The sequence below is a fragment of the Aethalodelphis obliquidens genome, unplaced genomic scaffold (assembly GCF_003676395.1).
Source record: "Aethalodelphis obliquidens isolate GAN/ISIS:26980383/991018 unplaced genomic scaffold, ASM367639v1 scaffold14, whole genome shotgun sequence".
Lineage (NCBI taxonomy): Eukaryota > Metazoa > Chordata > Mammalia > Artiodactyla > Delphinidae > Aethalodelphis > Aethalodelphis obliquidens.
In genome coordinates, this window is record NW_020837958.1 from 26,844,758 (window position 1) to 26,863,659 (window position 18,902).

The 18,902-nt window shown below is 44.9% G+C and overlaps 1 protein-coding gene and 1 long non-coding RNA gene across 3 annotated transcripts in view; one reads left to right on the forward strand and one right to left on the reverse strand.

The window, feature by feature from the left end:
* Positions 1-18,902, reverse strand: part of LOC113624923 (uncharacterized) — a 50,508-nt gene that overhangs the window by 28,295 nt on the left and 3,311 nt on the right. The window contains exons 2-4 of one of the 2 annotated variants that reach the window (XR_003434513.1): positions 4,990-5,367; positions 949-1,074; positions 205-395 (exon numbers count right to left, since the gene is read on the reverse strand). This is a non-coding gene — a long non-coding RNA (uncharacterized LOC113624923). The remainder of the gene's footprint in view (positions 1-204; positions 396-948; positions 1,075-4,989; positions 5,368-18,902) is intronic. The other variant, XR_003434514.1, reaches the window with a different exon arrangement.
* Positions 3,279-14,337, forward strand: CSRP3 (cysteine and glycine rich protein 3). Its single transcript, XM_027115214.1, has 5 exons — positions 3,279-3,565; positions 7,799-7,967; positions 9,696-9,828; positions 12,179-12,272; positions 13,876-14,337. Exons 1-5 carry the CDS (start codon positions 3,358-3,360, stop codon positions 13,950-13,952), a joined length of 681 nt encoding a protein of 226 aa, XP_026971015.1. The 5' UTR covers positions 3,279-3,357; the 3' UTR covers positions 13,953-14,337.

Sequence of the window (18,902 nt, forward strand, 5' to 3'; positions counted from 1 at the left end):
CCCCTTGGTATCTTGCCTGCGTAAACTCGCATTCCAGGCCTGGCTAGGGGAGTGTTGAGACACAGGAATTCCAAAGCAATGCAGGAGGCTGAGAAGGTTAGATATGTAAGCCAGGACCTTCGTGTGCTTTCAAATCATAGTGACTTAATTAGCAGATCAGTGCTATTTGAGTAAACTGAAATAAAGTGAAGAGCACTGTCTTACCTTTGAACAGCTTCTCAGTGCTGCTTTGAATTCCATCATCTTTCCATGACCTTCACAGTGATCCTGTGAGGAAAGTGCAGGACATAATCATCATTTTTGACCCATGTTAAGGCTGCAGGGTCAAGATTAGAACCTGTGTCTTCCAATTCAGGATGCTTTACAACACACGCTGCCTTTTGGCCTTTGAGCATCTGAAGAAGAAATCAGAGACGTCGTCTGTGTTAGGCCCCCATAGCTACATTTCCGTCTTTAGAAGTGCAACTGAGCACCTGTTTAATTGAATGCTTATGGATTTCTATTTTGAGTTTCAAGTCCTGATAAATGTACGTCAGATATTTATGGTCACTTAATAACAACCTGTGCCAGGCTCCATTACCTTGTGAAAAAGCTATTATCCGTAATCTTATACGCACTTTGGAAAGTATCATGTGTGGACAATTGCTGAATATACACACACACACACACACACATACACACACACACACACACACACCCCTAAGAAGCATATCTCTTTCCCATTAACTTGCAGGACATGCCAATGAAATCTCCATTGAAGATTTGAAATGAGAAATTTGACCTGGGGTTGTTTTCATTGAAAATTTTCACATCATTAATTTCACAAGTGTCACTGTCACATTCCTGGATATATACTGCATTTCTCCTCTATTTTATATTATGTTGAAACTCAGGACCAAAATGAACACGAAGAAAATTATGATTCTACCCTTTTCCAAAAAAACATACCATCTTTAGTCAGAGAAGGGTGGATCTTGGAAAAAGAAGTTGGGTAAAAAATTACCCCCAAATGTCACTTTTTATGCCTCATCTTGTTTGTACATGAGATGGCAATCTTGAAAATCTATTCTGCCCCTGAAAGTAAAAAATAAACAATTTGGGCTCTTTTAGGACATATTAAGTTCTCCATGCCTTTCTGTGTGCTCTTTTCTCTGCCTGAAATATCCTTTTCCCTTTTCTCTATCTGGTGAACTCTTATTCACCCTTCAAAACCCCATTTAGATGTGATGTTTTCTGTGATCCTCCAACAACTCACTGCTTTCCTCCCCAATCTAAATGTCGGTAGCCATGCCCTCCTTTGAGTTTGCATAGCACTTCTCATAAGCCTCTTTTCTGGTACAGAGTATTCTGGTTCCTGCCTATCTTTCTCACTAGAATGTAGGCTTCTCAAGGCTAGGGGACAGGACACAAATTACCCATTTTTATAAGCTTTCCTCTCCTTCATTCCTCACCGAGTAATTAGTGCAGTGTCTGACACATGATAGGTAGGTAGTAAATGCATGGTGATTAAATGAATAAATGAGTAAATGAATGCAGACTTGATCCCAAGCCTTTCAATTCAAAATCCATTACGCTTCCCATTAAACTAAGCAATCTGAACTATAGAAATAGTAGCACTAAATGTTTCCTTTTAAAAAACTTATTTCCTAAGATTTTACTGAATAAAAAGAAGAACCTGCTTCTCTGAGAAGGGTAGGATGTTCCTGGCTAACCTAACCTGCTTTTGGAAGCAGGAAAATCTCCTTGCAGGACATTTAGGTGGAGCGTTTCCCTTTGGTCCTAGTATCGGTTTCCATGGTCTGTTTGCTATTTACCTTCTGTTTCTCAGCAAAACCTGTCTTTCTTACGAGGCTGGGAGACACAATCCAGACCAGGTGACCCAGGAGGCTTAGTGTTAATTGCCAACTATTATAAGAAGGTGACTAGCTTCCCAGAAGGGAAAGAGAAGGTCAGAGGCAGCCACTTGGAATTGTCTGATAGTGCTCGGTGTCAATGACAAGATGAACACCAGGCTTCTTAGAAACCAAAGGATCTCAGAGAAAATTCAGCCCCCCTGGGACTGGCAGGATTTCAGATTTCACTGAGTACTGATGACTTATTTTAGTTCCGCTCTGGGGAAACTGAAAACTGGCTTCATACTTACAGACAGACACAGAGGAAAGAGAAAAAAGTTTCTTGATGTCCCTCCTTGCCTAGTATCTCTCAAACATAATTCTCTAGTCGGGAGACAAGGATGGCCTGGGGCTGGCTATCAGCAGCTTCTGGTAGCAGAGGGTGCTTGAAGGGTGTGCAAGGACCTGCAGGAGCATCACCTGTCCCTGTGAGCTCTGACGAGTACCTTCCTGTACATCCTCTGAACTCCACTGTGAAGCAACAGGAAAAGAATGACCCTCTTCATATCATAGGTGGGAAAACAGAGGTAAATAGAAGCTCTGAAGTTCATCTCGATGCACATGGCAAGTTGCTGGTAGCCCCGAAAGCAGGAGGAGGCTTCCAAACCACTGATCTAGTGCAGTGCCAACATAGCTCATTGCCTGGGCAATGATATTTCTTAAAAAGGAATGAATGGATAGATGAAATAAATCTGAATAGAGTTTTTATATATTATGTATTTTTATCAGCAAGATGAGCCAAGGCTTTGCTAACCGAAGGGTGGTGCCCTCCTAGCAGCAACAGCCCTGCCTGGAGTCTTAGAAGTGCAGAATTTCCTGCCTCTCCCCTGATCTACCAAACCAGAATCTGCATCTTAACAAGACCCAAGGTGACTCAAGAAGCGCTGAGCTAGATAAGAATACCATGTTCATAGGTTACTCCCACTTCTGATGGAATAATTTTTAAAACCCTAAGTGGAAGAAAATAACAATACTGAATATTTGCATACAATTTCAGATACACAAAACTAGCTTATCCATTCCTTCTAAGGACCCTGTGAGGTACACGGGAGCAGGGGCTATTGAAATTTAACAAAAGAGGAAACTGAGTCCCCAAGTGGTAAAGTGACTTGCTCAGAGCTTGCTCTGAGTGTCTGAGCTTATCCAGTGACTTACACACAATAACCATTCGCTGAAGGAATGAATGAACCACCAACAAACTGGGGCTGGATCCTGGCCTTCAGACCACAGCACTACTAGGGATTGGGTCACTCTTTTTTTTTAAAATTTTTATTGGAGTATAGTTGATTTACAGTTTTGTGTTACTTTCTGCTGTACAGCAAAGGGAATCAGTTATACATATACATATATCCACTCTTTTTTAGATTCTTTTCCCATATTGGCCATTACAGCGTACTGAGTACAGTTCCCTGTGCTATACAGTAGGTCCTTATTAGTTACCTATTTTATATATATTAGTGTGTATATGTCGATTGGGATTGGCTCACTCTGGAGGTTGCCTAAATTTAGGGTATTTGCTTTATGTCCTGTTAGACTTGACCTTGACCAGAGAGTCTTCAAGATGCCAAACTGGGGCGGAGGAGCGAAATGCGGAGCCTGCGGAAAGACCGTCTACCATGCGGAAGAAATCCAGTGCAACGGAAGGAGTTTCCACAAGACCTGTTTCCACTGCAGTGAGTTGGGTGAACGCCATGACGGCCCCTCAGCACTTCGAAGTTCACACTTAGTCACAGATACTGTGTATCAGTAGTTCTCAGAGTATGGTCTGGGGACCAGCAACATCAGCATCCCCTGGGAACTTGTTAGGAATATCACTTTGGGGCCCCACCTACAGAAGGGATGGTGCTCTCCTGAGCACCCCCTCTCCAACCACTTGTCCAGCTCAGAGGCCGTTTCCCTGAAGCTCAAAGTCAGAACAAGCTCCCAGTGGTGAAAACTTGACCCAGTGGCGACATTTACAAAGTGTGACCTGACAGAGTAAGAAAGCCATCACTTATCTGCAGCCAGGATGGACTTGGCTTGATGTGCTGTCCCCACAGGCCAGCGGTCACCGAAGCCAGCTGCAACTGGTCTTTCCTAAGAAAGAACCTGTGTCAGGCTGGGGGGCAACAGATGACAATTCTGGAAGCATCGGAAAGGGAAGCGTTTGGGGCACCATCAACTTGACAAGGGGAATCTTTACCGTCCCCTGCTGGACACAGTTTCACAAATGTCAAAACTAGGGGGGCATTTAAAACCCCGTGGTCCACCTGGGGGTCAGGCTCTACCCAACTCATGTGACTTTGGACAAGTCATTTCTCATCTCTAAGCCTGGGTCACTGGCATCTGCAGCAGAGCCAGGAGCAGAGTCTGTACCTTCAGATTCCCAGTCCAGTCTCTTCAACACGACTGCATTCTAGAGTTTCCTAGCAGCTTAATCCTATTTTAGGAGAGCAGTTCTGTCTTGGCCACTTGCCTTCTTTGCTCCCCTCCAGTAGGTCTGGCTTAAGGGTTAGCTTTACTGGACATTTCGCAGACGCGCGCTCCCCAACCCTTCGTGACCCATCCGCCCCCATGTCTCAGCCCAGCAGCCGCAAGGCATCACGTTGCCTCAAGCTGTTTCAAACAGAACTTCAAGGGTTGGGCTCCATCTGTTAGGGCATGGAGACACTTCATCCTCCAGAAATAGTAGCACTTTCTCTGCTGCAGGAGTTTCCATTATCCCTTACCTCCCACAACAAACATAACTGTCACCAAGCAATAGGGGGAAACTGCTGTGAGTGATTGGGTGTGTGGATTTACTAATGCTTTAGGTTTTAATGATGCGTAATTCTTTTTAAGCCATCATACACATTCATCAGGTTCACCACTATCATCACAATGATCCAGAGTCATTGCTCAAGAGAGTTCATTCCATAACCCTCTGGCTCTTGTCCAAATATAGCTAGTGTTCTTTAAAAAGAGTGGGGGGAAGGAATATTGGAAAGAACACTGGAGTTGGAGTGAAAATGACTAGGGTTTGAGCATGGGCTCTACCATGCACTTTAACTGTGTGACCTTGGGTAAGTCACCATTGTGAGCCTCAATTTCCCCATTTATAAAATAGAGATGGTTATACCTGCCACACAGTTGTTGTAAGAAGAAAGCTGGGTTTCTTCATCTGAGATCCAGTTTTCTAGGCCTTTATTCTCCTTTCATCAACTTGGATGTCTGAGTGGGTACAGGCAACGGTGGGGATGCTTTCCATGGCGAGGGGTGTCTTGTTTTCCCAGGCAGCAGGAGGATGCCCTGTTTAACGGAGCCATGGAAGAATGATGTGAGCATTTGCTGCTGCATCCCTTTCAACCCCTGGATATTCTCCTTGGAACCTGTGGGTGGGATGGGGGTCTGAGCAGTACAGGTTTCTGCAGTGGTGGACAGAAGGATCCTGGAGAGGAGCGTGATTTTCTGTAGTATCGTCACAACAGTGGTCTGTCCACAGGTCAACCTGTAGTTGCTGGAAATAGAGTTCAGAGAGGCAGAGTCTACCTTAGTTTGTCTCCTGGCCAGTGTTCTCCAAACTTCTATATAAATCTTAGCCCCCCTACCAGTGCTGTCCAAAAGATATATAATGCAAACCACATATGGAAACTTAAATTTTCTAGTAAACTTATTTTTTAAAATGTGAAAAGGAACAGGTGAAATTAATTTTAAAACATTTAACCCAATATATCAAAAAATTGTAATTTCAACATGTCACCAATATACACATTATAACATCATGTGACGGGTGAGTGGCTATGGTATTACACAGCACAGCTCTGCTATGCCTGTGTGTGTGAAAGCTAGTCAGAAGCCAGGGAGTGGCTATAGAATTGGCCAGGACAAGACAAGGTATAGGCAGTCCTGGAATGATGGGAATGAGCACTGGAGTAGGAGTCAAAGGACCTGAGGCCAGTCATGGCTCTGCAATTTACCACTGTATAATCGCGGACAAGTCACTGATCTTCATTCACACATGCATGCATGCATTCATTCATTCATTCATTCACTCAACAAATGTTTACGGAGGACTAACTCTGGGCTAGGCTCTGTGTTACATTCTGGGGATATTAAAACTGTTTTGCCCTCAAAGAACTCAGAGTATAGAACATAAATGAATAGTCAACAAGTTGTTCTGAAAAAAAAAAACAAAGAAAACCAAGTTGTTCTGGAGATTAGTAACTGACAGCTACAGGAAGGGCAGAGACAGGTATATACCTTACATGCTCAAATATAAGGCAAATTCCCCCCAAAATTATTCCTCATAAAAAGGGTTTGCCTTGGCTTCAGAGTCTTATAAAGTCTCTCATGCTACAGGACAGTCTCTCAATTACTCCATTTATTTAAACTGTTTTTTAATAGAAATTCTTACAAACAATATTGACCTAATTATTTAATGAACTCCCATATGCCTGTTTCCCCAGCCACATAACCATCAACCTCTGGCCAATCCTACCTCATCTACAACCTTATCTTCTTCTCCCACTCTTGTATTCAATAACACTTAAAAAAAAAAAAATAACCACTTGAGAAAGGCATATTAGCCTGAAACAACCTCATTCAAAGCTGGATGGCTTATAGAGGTCACTTGATGGGACTGTTTTTTTAAAAAGGAGGCAACTAAATTGAATGTCCATATATTATTATTCCTGTGGATATATGACCTCACTGTTACAAGCACTAAGTAGCACCCTAAGCAATCTTTAAGGATCATCATTACAAAGCGATATAGCAAGGTATTAGGCTGTGGAGATCCTACATACTTTTTAATGCTGCCCTAATATTATTGCTAATAGGTACTTCTTGCTGAGATACAATTTCCAGGTGACAGCCTCCTTCTCAGGTAAACAGGGCTGCCTCTAAAAGACACAGACAGAAGTAGGGATGAGCTGCTCTGGAGAGCTGAGTCAGCTGCCTCAGAAAGACACTGTGGAGAAGGGAGATGCTGATGTTGAAGATGCAGAGGAATAATTTGGATACAATTGTTTCCTGAATTTGTGTCAGATTAGAAAAAAGTAACATCTCCAAATCCATATATTGTTGATCTATATTATTAAATTAAATGTTACAAGCAGATATTTGACACTTTCATTTATATCCTTAAACGTTTATTTATTCAAGTTGGCAAAAATTTTTCTATTAATAGAAAAGTCTAATTAATAGAAGATTTTCTATTAATCTTCTCTTTGGAAAAATAGGGGATTGTCTTACATACTATGTATAATGTATATACACAACATGTGTATAATAACTATACTAGGGTAAAGTATGGGGGATACTTTACATTAGGTGATATACAGTAACCAAGGGGCTTGAGCCAATATAAGCCTAACAGCAGGTCTTCATTGCCTCCCCTGCTTCCAGAAGTGGATCAAAAGAAGTCTCAGCCGTAATTACCTCCTTGAATATCAAAGTGCTTTTCAAAATCCATTTTAAGTAGAGAAACTGCTCAATGCTGATTCTGATATGATTAAGAAAAAAATAAGTTCCTCCCCTGCCTCAGCCCCTCACCCCCTACTCACCCACACACAAATACACTCACACTTCCCGATGTCATTTGTGGTGAGACACTCAGGAGTGCATGTTGTCCCCATTCAGGGACAATATTCTTAGCTGGTCCAAGACCACACACCAGGTTCCAGTCCTGGCCTCCACCTCTTTCTAGCTGGGTACCACTGAAAACATTACTTCCCTTCTCTGTGCTCCAATTTCCTCATCTGTGAAACAGGACTGCCTTGGAATCTACGACTCAGGACAGATGCTCTGGTCAGGAATCAAAGTTGTGTTCTTGGCTGGTGGGGGCGGCCCTTGTGCTGAGTCCCTTGGCCCCAGTCAGGGTATTGGGGGTGCAGGGAAGGCGGGGAGGAATCTCAGTGCTAACCCCCTGACCATCCTTTCCTCAACAGTGGCCTGCAGGAAGGCTCTGGACAGCACCACAGTGGCAGCTCACGAGTCTGAGATCTACTGTAAGGTCTGCTACGGGCGCAAGTACGGCCCCAAGGGGATCGGGTATGGACAAGGTGCCGGCTGCCTCAGCACGGACACGGGTGAACACCTGGGCCTCCAGTTCCAACAGTGAGTTACTGTCCCGCTTCTCCCAGCCCGTAGAGCCCCAGCTATCAGGACAGTTCATTCTGTTCCCATGGCAACGTTTTCTGGAAGTGGGAGAATGGACTCTATTGCTGACTTGCCAACAATAGGAATACTCAGTCTGACCAAGTTCTAACAATGTGTCATCTCTCCGAAGACTCTCTTTAAATTATCTGCCTTTCAAAAGGGCAATTACTTTTACACCATGGCTCTTGGTTTGCATGTCAAGAGAAAACCCAGAATGTACAGATGTTCTATTGTTTGACCTTCGCAAAACTGCATGGAGTCTCTTTTCTTCCTCGTTGAGCATTTTTTGTGTAAATCACATAAATATGGCAGGGACGCAATGGCCATCCTCTGTGTGCTTGTCACTGAAAGATTTCTTCCCTTGGGTTGTAAGATAACTAACGTCTGCATCGCAGTGGGGAGTGGCTCTGTGGGGATGGGCTGTGCCTCAGAAGTAGACAATTATAACTTTCTGTAGGTCTCCCGTGCTGCCTGTTGCCAGTACAATGTTGAGGTTTCCCCAACATTATCCTAGGGAAGCCAGGGTTTCACACTGTGCCACCTCCATCTACCAGTCTGCTCTACTTGATGATCAGGCTGACCTCCAGCCCAAAACTGAATATATACACTGACAGTCACTGGCCTGCAGCTGCTGTCTGGCCAGCTGGTACCCGGGCTCAGCTCTGTGGCGAGAAAGGCCTTTCTGGCAGAAAGGCCCAGCCCAACTGAGGCAGTGTCCCCCAGAGAATAGTGAGAGCATCTGAAGAGTCATCTGGTCCCTTCCAAAGAGAGTAGCCCATGGTAGAGCCTGGAAAACTGCAGGGATGTGTGATTAGTCATATAAATTTTTCTCACTACTCAAGCCCAACCAGAGATGCTATTTTAAAAAGAAAGATGATACGAGCTGCATTCTCTGTCTCACATTACCCAAAGCTCACTCTTCTACGTTAGGGCTTTCCTGTGGTGCTGCACAGCCAGGAAGAGTCTGGAGACCTGGCTTTCATCCCAGCTCCACCAGTTATGAGCTGCTAACCTTGGGCACTTACCCCTCTGGCCCATGCTCTCCTCCAGCTAGCCCTGCCTCCTTTAGAGGGTTATGGTGAGGCTCAAACGATAAGCATACAAGGAAACGCCAAAAGATATGGAATCACAGGGTTATTATTGTGCCTCTTTCTTAGACTTTGCTCTCAAGAGGACAGGGGACCTTTGGATGCAGGGTGACAATTTGAACTGTGATAAGCATCAGCTCATTGGACTGTGGTTTGTTTAGTATCAACTGTCAAGATCCCATCTTGCCCTGTAATATTTTTACTCATTTTGGAAAGCAGACCCGTGGGTTTCAAGATGGTATAGAAAACCCTAAATGAACAATCACAGCAATATAACAACAAGACAAGGGTAATTATACAAGCTAACATACGTGGAACACTTGTGAAGTGCTTTACAACAGAAAGGAAAGAGGTAAGTGAATTCTGGCTAACATTCCTCAGCCCTTACAACAGGCCAGGGAGGCACTGTTCTAAGTGCTTTACTCATGTGGCCTCATTTAACCTTCTCAACAACCCTGTGAGGAAGGTACTTTGACTATCCCCACTTTCCAGATGAGGCATCTAAGGCACAGAGAAGTTAAGTAACTTGCTCAAAGTCACACAGCTAGTACTGTTTGCCAAGGGAAGTCTACAGGTTTCATTCGTCAATTTCCACCAGGTCCCCAAAGCCGGCACGCTCTGCCACCACCAGCAACCCTTCCAAGTTCACTTCGAAGTTCGGAGAGTCGGAGAAGTGCCCTCGATGCAGAAAGTCAGTCTATGCTGCTGAGAAGGTGATGGGAGGTGGCAAGGTAAGGACTTCTATATGAGTCAGATGGGATGCTGGGAGGAATGAGACAAGAAAGTAGGAACTGAGGGCGGGTGGAGGCCAGACCCTCCTTAGCTCCCAGGAACCACTTAGGAGCCACCCATCCTTACCCACTTTCCTGGGCTGTGACTGTCACCCTGCAGTGCCTTAGGAAACTGGAACTGGTGGATGGAATTCGATGCAATAAGCGTTAACCCACTAGGGGGAGGCACCCAGCTAGGAGCTCTGGAGAAACAAAGGCACACAGGCTCCCCTATCCTGTGTCCACAATCCTTCCAGAAAAGTGTCAGCCCTGGGAGCTGTCGCCACTGCATAACTCAGCCTGATATTGGCATCACACTGATGCACACAGCAAACACCCCACAGCAGTGAGAAGCATCCTCGCTCACAAATGTCCTGGCAATAGGGAAAGTCATCTGATGTCTGAGACAGTAACACACACTTGTCTACAAGCTCCAGTTTCAGGCCTGAAGCCAGGGTGTTCACCGAAGGATCTGAGCCTGAAGACAGACAAAAATCCTGTTTATACTAAGTAGGGGGAGGAAGCCCACAGAGAGTGTCTGACTCCAAATATAGGCGCAGTCTCCACCCCAGGACAGGCCATTTAAATACAGGTGAGGACCCTGGGCTGTGCCTAGAAGACACGCAGATAAGAAAGCAGACAGTCTTCTGGATGATCCAAGTCACACAACTCTCTTCCATCAGAAATACAGGGAGAGTATCAAAAAGGCTACAAATAATAAACGCTGGAGAGGGTGTGGAGAAAATGGATCCCTCCTACACTGCTGGTAGGAACGTAAACTGGTGCAGCCACTATGGAGAACAGTATGGAGGTTCCTTAAAAAACTAAAAATAGAGTTACCATATGATCCAGCAATCCCATTCCTGAGTATGTGTCTGGAAAAGATGAAAATTCTAAGTCAAAAAGATACATGCACCCCAATGTTCATAGCAGCACTATTTACAATAGCCAAGACATGGAAGCAACCTAAATGTCCATCAACAGAGGAATGGATAAAGAATGTGGTGTATAGGGACTTCCCTGGTAGTCCGGTGGTTAAGACTCCATGCTTTCACTGCAGGGGGTGCAGGTTTAAGCCCTGGTCAAGGAACTAAGATCCCACATGCCACACAGTGTGGCCAAAAAAAATTTTTTGTTTTTTTGTTTTTTTGTTTTTTTTGTGGTACGCGGGCCTCTCACTGTTGTGGCCTCTCCCGTTGCGGAGCACAGGCTCCGGACGCGCAGGCTCAGCGGCCATGGCTCAAGGGCCCAGCCACTCCGTGGCATGTGGGATCTTCCTGGACCGGGGCACGAACCCGTGTCCCCTGCATCGGCAGGCGGACTCTCAACCACTGTGCCACCAGGGAAGCCCCCCAAAAAAAATTTAAAAAAAGAATGTGGTGTATATAAATGTGTGTGTGCTATATATATGTGTGTGATATATATACCACACACACACACACACACATACACACATACACACACAATGGAATATTACTCAGCCATAAAAAAGAATGAAATAATGCCATTTACAGCAACATGGACGGACCTAGAGATGATCGTACTAAGTAAGTCAGACAAAGACAAATATCATATGATATCACTTATAGTGGAATCTAAAAAAATGATACAAATGAAATTATTTACAAAACAGAAAGAGAGTCACAGATATAGAAAACAAACTTATGGTTACCAAAAGGGAAGTGGGGGGGTGGATAAATTAGGAGTTGGGGGTTAACGTATACACACGTTAAACATCAAGGACCTACCTACTGTATATCACAGGGAACTATATTCAGTATCTTATAATAACCTATAATGAAAAAGAATCTGAAAAAGTATATATATATATATATATATATATATTACTTTGCTGTACACCCAAAACTACTACAACATTGTATATCAACTATACTTCAATTAAAAACAAATACACAAAGAGTTAAAATGAAGTTGAATTCCCTGGATGATTGCCCATTTCTTCACCTTTTTTCTTTTTTCATTTTATATTCAATATGTTACCCACTGCCTCAAGTCCAAGTTCCCCTCTCTTCAGTATTCTGGACCTTCTAGAAATGGGAAGCCCTATTCTATTTAGTCTGTTCTGAAGGAATACATATGGAAATCACCTTGATCTATTCGTTTTTAGGGGTCCTAAGAGTCGCTGGCCAAGCCCATAGCCAGAATAATTATTCCAGGGGCCAATTAGGTGGGTGAACTGTTAAGACAAGGGCATGCCTTTACATGCTGCTGGTCAGGGGACTTAACACGGAAATAAATGCCCTGCCTGCCCTATTAAATATCCACCTGCCTGTTCTCCTGTGCCCTGCAGCCTTGGCACAAGACCTGTTTTCGCTGTGCTATCTGTGGGAAGAGTCTAGAGTCCACGAACGTTACTGACAAAGATGGGGAACTTTATTGCAAAGGTGAGTGGTTCCAGAGAAGACTCTCTTGAGATGTTTTCCCAGGGAGGGTTCTTGGCAGGGGAAGTTGTGTTCCTGCCGAGAGGCCTGTGTCTGCCCGGAGGCATGGCTTCTCAGCCTGAGCCAGGTTTGAGCTCACAGGATGGGGAGCAAAGCCACCTAAGGGAAAGTAAGCTCCCGCCTGACCCAGCTCTGGTCCCCTCCATAGGGACATCTGGGGGGACCTGATACTTATAGATGCCCAGTGGTTCCTGAGCACCTGGGGGGAGAGAGGACAAGGAGGAAGCAGTGTCCTGACTGGCCTTGGAAGAGGCCTTAGGTCTGGACAAAAACATCACATTTCCTTTCAAAAACCTGAACCCTCTGTCCATTTGACTGGCAGATAAGGGTGACAGCGTTGCGGGGTGCACGGATGAACTGTGTTCTGCCTCTCCTGAATTTATCAAGACACATCTATCTCCTTCCTCCCTCCCTCCCTTCCTTCTTTCCCAGCCCCCTTCCTTCCCTCCCTTGCTCTCTCCCTCCTTCCTTTCTGACATTTCTGTTTCTGACATTGCACATCACTTCGTGATCACAGAAAGCGAACTGACAAGCTGGTTTCCCTTCTGGTCCTCACAGCTCTGCCCCTAACTGCCTCCATCATCCCTTTGTCTTGCAGAGAGGCAATAGAGGCTTAGCTCCTTCCTGATGCTACGAAGAAGAAGGGACGCTTTAGGGCCAGGGCAATGTGTCCTCACCCTCAGAGCCTCTCCTAGGCCTTTTCTGTTTCTCAGCGGGGTCCTCCCACCCTTTCACTCAATGATGGTGCCTCAGGATCCCCAAATGTGTGTGTTAAGAGGTGGGGAGAGGCAAGGGGGAGGACGCTACTAATCAAGACTGTAGGTGGCCCAGCTTCTGCCAGGATGAGACAGGATGGAAACTGATGCACTATCTGACGGGCTGCCTTCTTCTGGCAGTAGAGGGTACAGAGGGTTCTCAGCATTCACAGGCTATAAAATTCTAAAATGTTGCCACAGCCAGTAGGGAGATCAACCTATAGAGAAGTAATTGCATTCTCAAGTGGTACAAGCTCTAGTAGAGGATGCTACACAATGCAGGGTGCAAAAAGGGGCAAGTGATTGGCTGGGCGTGTCGGGAAAGCTTCTTAGAAGAGAAGTTTCCTCTGGGCCTTGAAGGGTGAACGTGGGTTTGGGAGGGGGCATTCCAGGAACAAGGAGCAGTGAGTGCAAAGGCACCAAGGCCAGGACATCATGGCTCGTTCCAGGAACTGCAAGCAGTTGTGTGTATCTGAAGGGCAGGCAGGGAGGCGGAGGCAGAGGCGGAAGCAGGAGGGGATGAGGCTGGGCAGGCAGCCGGCAGCCAGATTATGTCGACTCAAATGAGAAAATGTCTCTGAACACACCTAGGGAAGTGCAAAGAAGTATAAACAGTTTTATTAGCAGATCTAAAATAAATACAGTTCAATGTGTTTGAAAGTTAACTTACAAACACATTTGTCAAAAGGATGCCTCTCCCAGGTAAAAGGACTGTGCTCAGACAGAGAGAACTGAAATGATGGTGCTGACCAACCCCTTCTCTCCCCTGTCCTCTTCTCTCTCGTTCACAGTTTGCTATGCCAAAAATTTTGGCCCTACAGGTATTGGGTTTGGGGGCCTTACACATCAAGTGGAAAAGAAAGAGTGAAAAGTGCACCGTTTCTCAGGTCTCTCATCGGCCTAAAGCACTTGCCAAGTATCCTACCCAGATGGAAACCCCTCCCCAAACATCCTTTTGTTGGTAGTTGGAGAGTGTTTCTCTTCAGAAGTGACCACAGTCTTTACCTGAAGTTAGAAGAGATCTTTGGAAGAAAATTATTAAAAGTCTAATCCGTAACAAATGCTTTATTATTTACGATACTTGGGGTGGGAGAGGCCATAAATAAAAGTTTAAGTGGTAACTTCTACGTCTCTGGATCTTTTCTTTCAAATGGGGGAAATTTTCAAAAAAACAGAGCGATAGTTTAAAAAAAAAATTGTGCAGAGGATGTAATGAATTTTGGTGTCAGCTGTGGAAAGAGTGAGGAGGAGGAGGAAGCCACGGGCAAAGGGAAGGCGTCTTCTAGAATCTGTTGGCTAAGCTTCTTTCTAGTTAGCGCTAATGGAGAAGAAAACAGGGGGTCCCGGAGGAAACAGACAACATGGTAGCAAATTCTCAAAGGAAAATCAAACTAATAAAACTGTTAACGAGCTGATCCTTCTGTCCGTATCATGGGCTTTGCAATATTACACATTTCGTGAAAACTCAGAAATGGCAACAAAACGTGGAGTTTGCTTCTGTGTTATAAACAACATGAGGATGATCTCCTTTTATTCTGGGACAATTCCCTAAGGTTTAGCAATTGTCTTAAAACTTCTCCTCCATCAGATTGCCAGACTCACGAATGAAACGCAGCCAATTAAAAATGTCTTCCTCTGCCTCCTCAGCGAGATCTCAATGGCTCAAGCGTGTGTACTTTCTCGTCTCTGCTTTTAACAACCACGGCATTTCTCCCACCACCATGCACTTCTCCATTATTTGCAGAAAATGAGAGCAAATGAAAATCTATTGACAAAAATTATGAAACACTTGACTAAACCGTGGCTTTTTCTATGCTCCAAGTCCCAAAAAGGTGTTCTTTAAAATGAGTGTTTATTCAGGGTTGCTTACTTGCTGTCATGGACAAGGCCTTACACTGACTTCATTATTTATCTATCTATCTATTTTTTGATGCTCAAAATGCAATTACATTTAATCATTTTCTCTCTCTGATTGGCATTAATAGAATGGTTCAGAAAAAAAACAACAACAAAAAAACAGCTGGCAGAGGTTGTGTCCCATCCCACTTTCAAAGAGATAATATACAAATATGCTTTACTTGCCTAGAGACTCTCGCTGGGGTAATTCAGCCACTGAGTTCCACTCAAACGGCCTGAGGATGGAAATACTGTACATTCCACATTCTCTGGGGAAGGAAGCCTAGGACAACGTATTTTTAATTTGTAAACCTTTTCCCAGAGCTATATAAGAGATCCCATCATTGTCGATCGAACAATTAATAACACCAGGGATGAAATGAATTAACTAAACCAAATCCCCTTTAACCTGCACTGACTTTAAAAGCAATATGCTACCTTGGCCCTTCACTAGGAAGTCCCCCACACTAGGGACTTCCAGGCTTGCTGAGGGGTAAGATACATATGAAATGACTACCAGACAGTGCAACCTATTCCTCCACTGCAGTTCAGTTACCAGTCCCACTTACCACACACCCAGGAGACAAGCAAAAAACTTCAGTCATCCTTAGCTCTGCCCTCTCCCACATCCCCCCTTGCCTCATTCCCCAAGCCTCCCTGATTCTGACTCCTCCACGCCCACTCTTCGGTATGTGTATCAATCGGCTACGGCTGCCATAACAGAGTACCATGGAATAGGTGGCTTAAACAACACAAATTGTTTTTTCACAGTTCCGGAGACTAGAAATCTGAGATTAAGGTGTCAGCAGGGTTGCTGTCTTTTGAAGTCTCTCCTTGGCTGGTAGATGGCTGCCTTCTCCCTGTGTCTTCACATGGTCTTCCCTTTCTGTATGTGTGTGTGTTGTAATTACCTCTTCTTATAAGGACACGAGTCATCCTGGATTAGGGACCACCTGAATCACCTCGTTTTAACTTAATTATCTCTGTAATACCCTATCTCCAATTATAGTCACATTCTGAGATACCGGGGGTTAAGACTTGGACATGGGAGTTTGGGGGTATAGGGGGGCACAGTTCTGCCCATGACAATATGTCATATAAGGACTTTCACGAATTGGTCTTGGACTTAACCCATTCAACTTAGCTTTAGACAATCTCTTCCATACAAGCCCCAGCTACATTCAAAGACCTGAAGCTTTCCAAATACTACGAGTACCCTCACCCCATCATGCTTTTGTGAATGCTATTTTTTTGCCTGGAATGTCAGGAAGATGGAACCTCCTCCCAACTCCTTAGCCTGGTGAACCCCTAGTAATCAAGTCACAGGTCAAATGCCATCTCCTCTGCAAAATCTATTCCTGAACTACCTGAGGAGAATTAATCCACCTCTGTATTCTCATAGCCAGTACATAATTAACACAGCACTTATCTCATTGCATTAAATTTTTAAACCCCCATCTGCCTCCTTGTTAGAATGTGACACACTTGTATTCACAGTGCTCGAAAAATAGTAGGCACTTAATAAACATTTGTGGAGTGAGTGAAGTGGGAGAGACTGTAGGCTGGACTAAAAGCAAATTCTACTAGACTATAAAAGAAGAGATTATTATATACTGGAGTGGAGGGGTTTGGAAATGAAAAAACAGAACAAAGAACCTTATTGTGGTTCAGCAGTGTCTGTGTTTCTCCTCTGCTTCCTGGGCACACTCTTCTACTGCATTTCCCAGGCTCCCTACCAGTGACCAGGACACATGCTGAGTTGGCCAATGGAGGCCCGGCCCCCAAGACCCCCAGAAAAGTCTCCACTCTCTCTTTGCACATCTGTGGATACAGAAGGCCCAGTGGACACTGAGGCCCTAGGAAATGGTGGAGCCATTAATTGGGAAGGAGCGTGGGTCCCTGCATGGAAGAACACCTGCTAATTCTAAGTGGACTGTGACAAGAAGGAGAAATGAGTCTGATGTTGTGTTAGGTCACCGAGATTTGGGGGATGTTTACTATTGTGTTAACTTCCTTGACTAACGTGCACCTGAAATAGTGGATGTGCTGCACCCAAGAGAGCTGCTATCAGCGTCCATCCCATTCCTTGAAGTCGCAGGGAGCATCATCAGGACTTTGCCTACTATTTGTGACATCAGTTCAAATGTGTGCTCTCCAACGTGACGATACAGGCATTGGGAAAAGGAATGAAGTTACGGCATGGTGATACGAGTCACACGACTGGGCTTGCTTTGACTTTAAAACAAAACAGAAACAAAGCCCTGCTATTACCTCCAAGCTACCGCCTTCTCCCCTCTCCTTTCAGAGCCAAACTGTAAGACTAGGTCCCATTTACTCCTTAGCATCTCGGCATCTGGCTTCCGATCCCCCCATGCCGCCACACCGCCACACCTCCTGAGCACAAACTGTCCGGTCTCTCCTCAGTTGCTCTTCTCAGCCCTGCCTTCACTCCTGACCACTGCTTTCTCTCTGAAATTAGTTCCTCTCCTTGAATTCTATGACTCCGTCTCCCGACTGCCCTCATACCCAACCTCCTCCCAGCCCCCTCCCCTTCCTCTCCAGCTCCCTAGATCCATGTTCCATAAGGTCACATTCCTGCCCTTCTCCTCTCTCACTTTTTTTTTGTTTGCATTGGTTTTCATCTTTGGTCTATTTTTAGAATTGATCTTCCCATTTGGGGAGGGCAACTCCCTTTTCATTTTCATCTCATTTTTCTAGGTGTCTCCTGTGACAATCTCATCCCTGTGCAGGTGACTCCCATCCATGCCCTGGCCTCCTTCCAGCTGTCTTAACTGTTCCACTGGATAGCTTTAAGTATCTCAAACAGGCCCCAACTACCAAACTCACCACCCAGTCTCTCCACACTGTTTCCTTTACTTCTCAAAACAGCACCACCGCCCCCTCATTCACTGGGTTCAACACTGCAAAGCCATCCTTGACTCCTCCTCTGCCTCAGTCAGCAACGGGGCCTGCCCTTCCCTCCTGTGCCTTCACTACTGGTTGCCTAGACCACAACTAAAAGTTTACCTCTAACATTTTTTATCTGTCAGGGTCCAGTCAGAAAAACAGAAATCACACTAGTTTTGTTTTTTAAGAGAGAAAATAATAGAGGAAATTGGCTAAACAAGTGCTAAAATTTTTGAAAAAGTAACAAGGGACACACTGACTTAACACAGAGATACAAACTGCAGCAAGCAGCTACACCACCCCTGGGGCTGGGGAAACGAAGAGAAGAGATGGGGGTATCCTCATTTACGTGCCTCAAGGAGAGCTCTCCGGGGGGCTAGGAGTCAGACCTCTGAGGAGAGCGCCCTGCCTAACTGCTGGTGCTTCTAAGGGGCACCATGGAGCTGATCCAGGGAAATAGCTGGACACTGATTCCAACTGTCATTGTCGGGGTGAAGGGCCATTGTTTGAAGAGCACTGAGGGGAACAGCTGGCAAGTAGGATGGAGTAAGTCCCTTCTCCCCTCCTGCTTCCAGTCTACTGGCAGAACTTAACGGAAAGTCGGCTGACAAGGAGACTGTAATTTTCGGAGTCCTAGCCCAGACACACAGCGCAGAGTAGAAGGGGAAGATGTGGCACATTTCCCTACCACTAGCTTCTCTCTCTCTAGTCAATTTTCCAAAGATTTCTGAATAGCCAGCATTTATTGAGCCTTTACTATGTGCCAATTACAATTCTAAGCACTTTCAATGTATGAACTCATCTAATCCTCTTAACAGCACCTGGAGGTGTATACACCCCACAATATTACCCACAATACAAATCAGGAAACGGAGGCACTAGAAAGCTAACTCATGTGCCCAAAGAGATGAAAGTAGCTTATAATTGACATATCCAGGATGCATACCCAGGGTGCCTTTCACACCTACATATACCCAAGGGAAAAGCCAAAATAGAATAATGGGAGTGCAATTCC

Coding starts and splice junctions, on each gene's coding strand:
- CSRP3 (XM_027115214.1), top strand. CDS start 3,358: ATGTCGATTGGGATTGGCTCACTCTGGAGGTTGCCTAAATTTAGGGTA. Junction 7,968..9,695: donor CTGGGCCTCCAGTTCCAACA/GTGAGTTACTGT, acceptor AATTTCCACCAG/GTCCCCAAAGCCGGCACGCT. Junction 12,273..13,875: donor TGGGGAACTTTATTGCAAAG/GTGAGTGGTTCC, acceptor TCTCGTTCACAG/TTTGCTATGCCAAAAATTTT.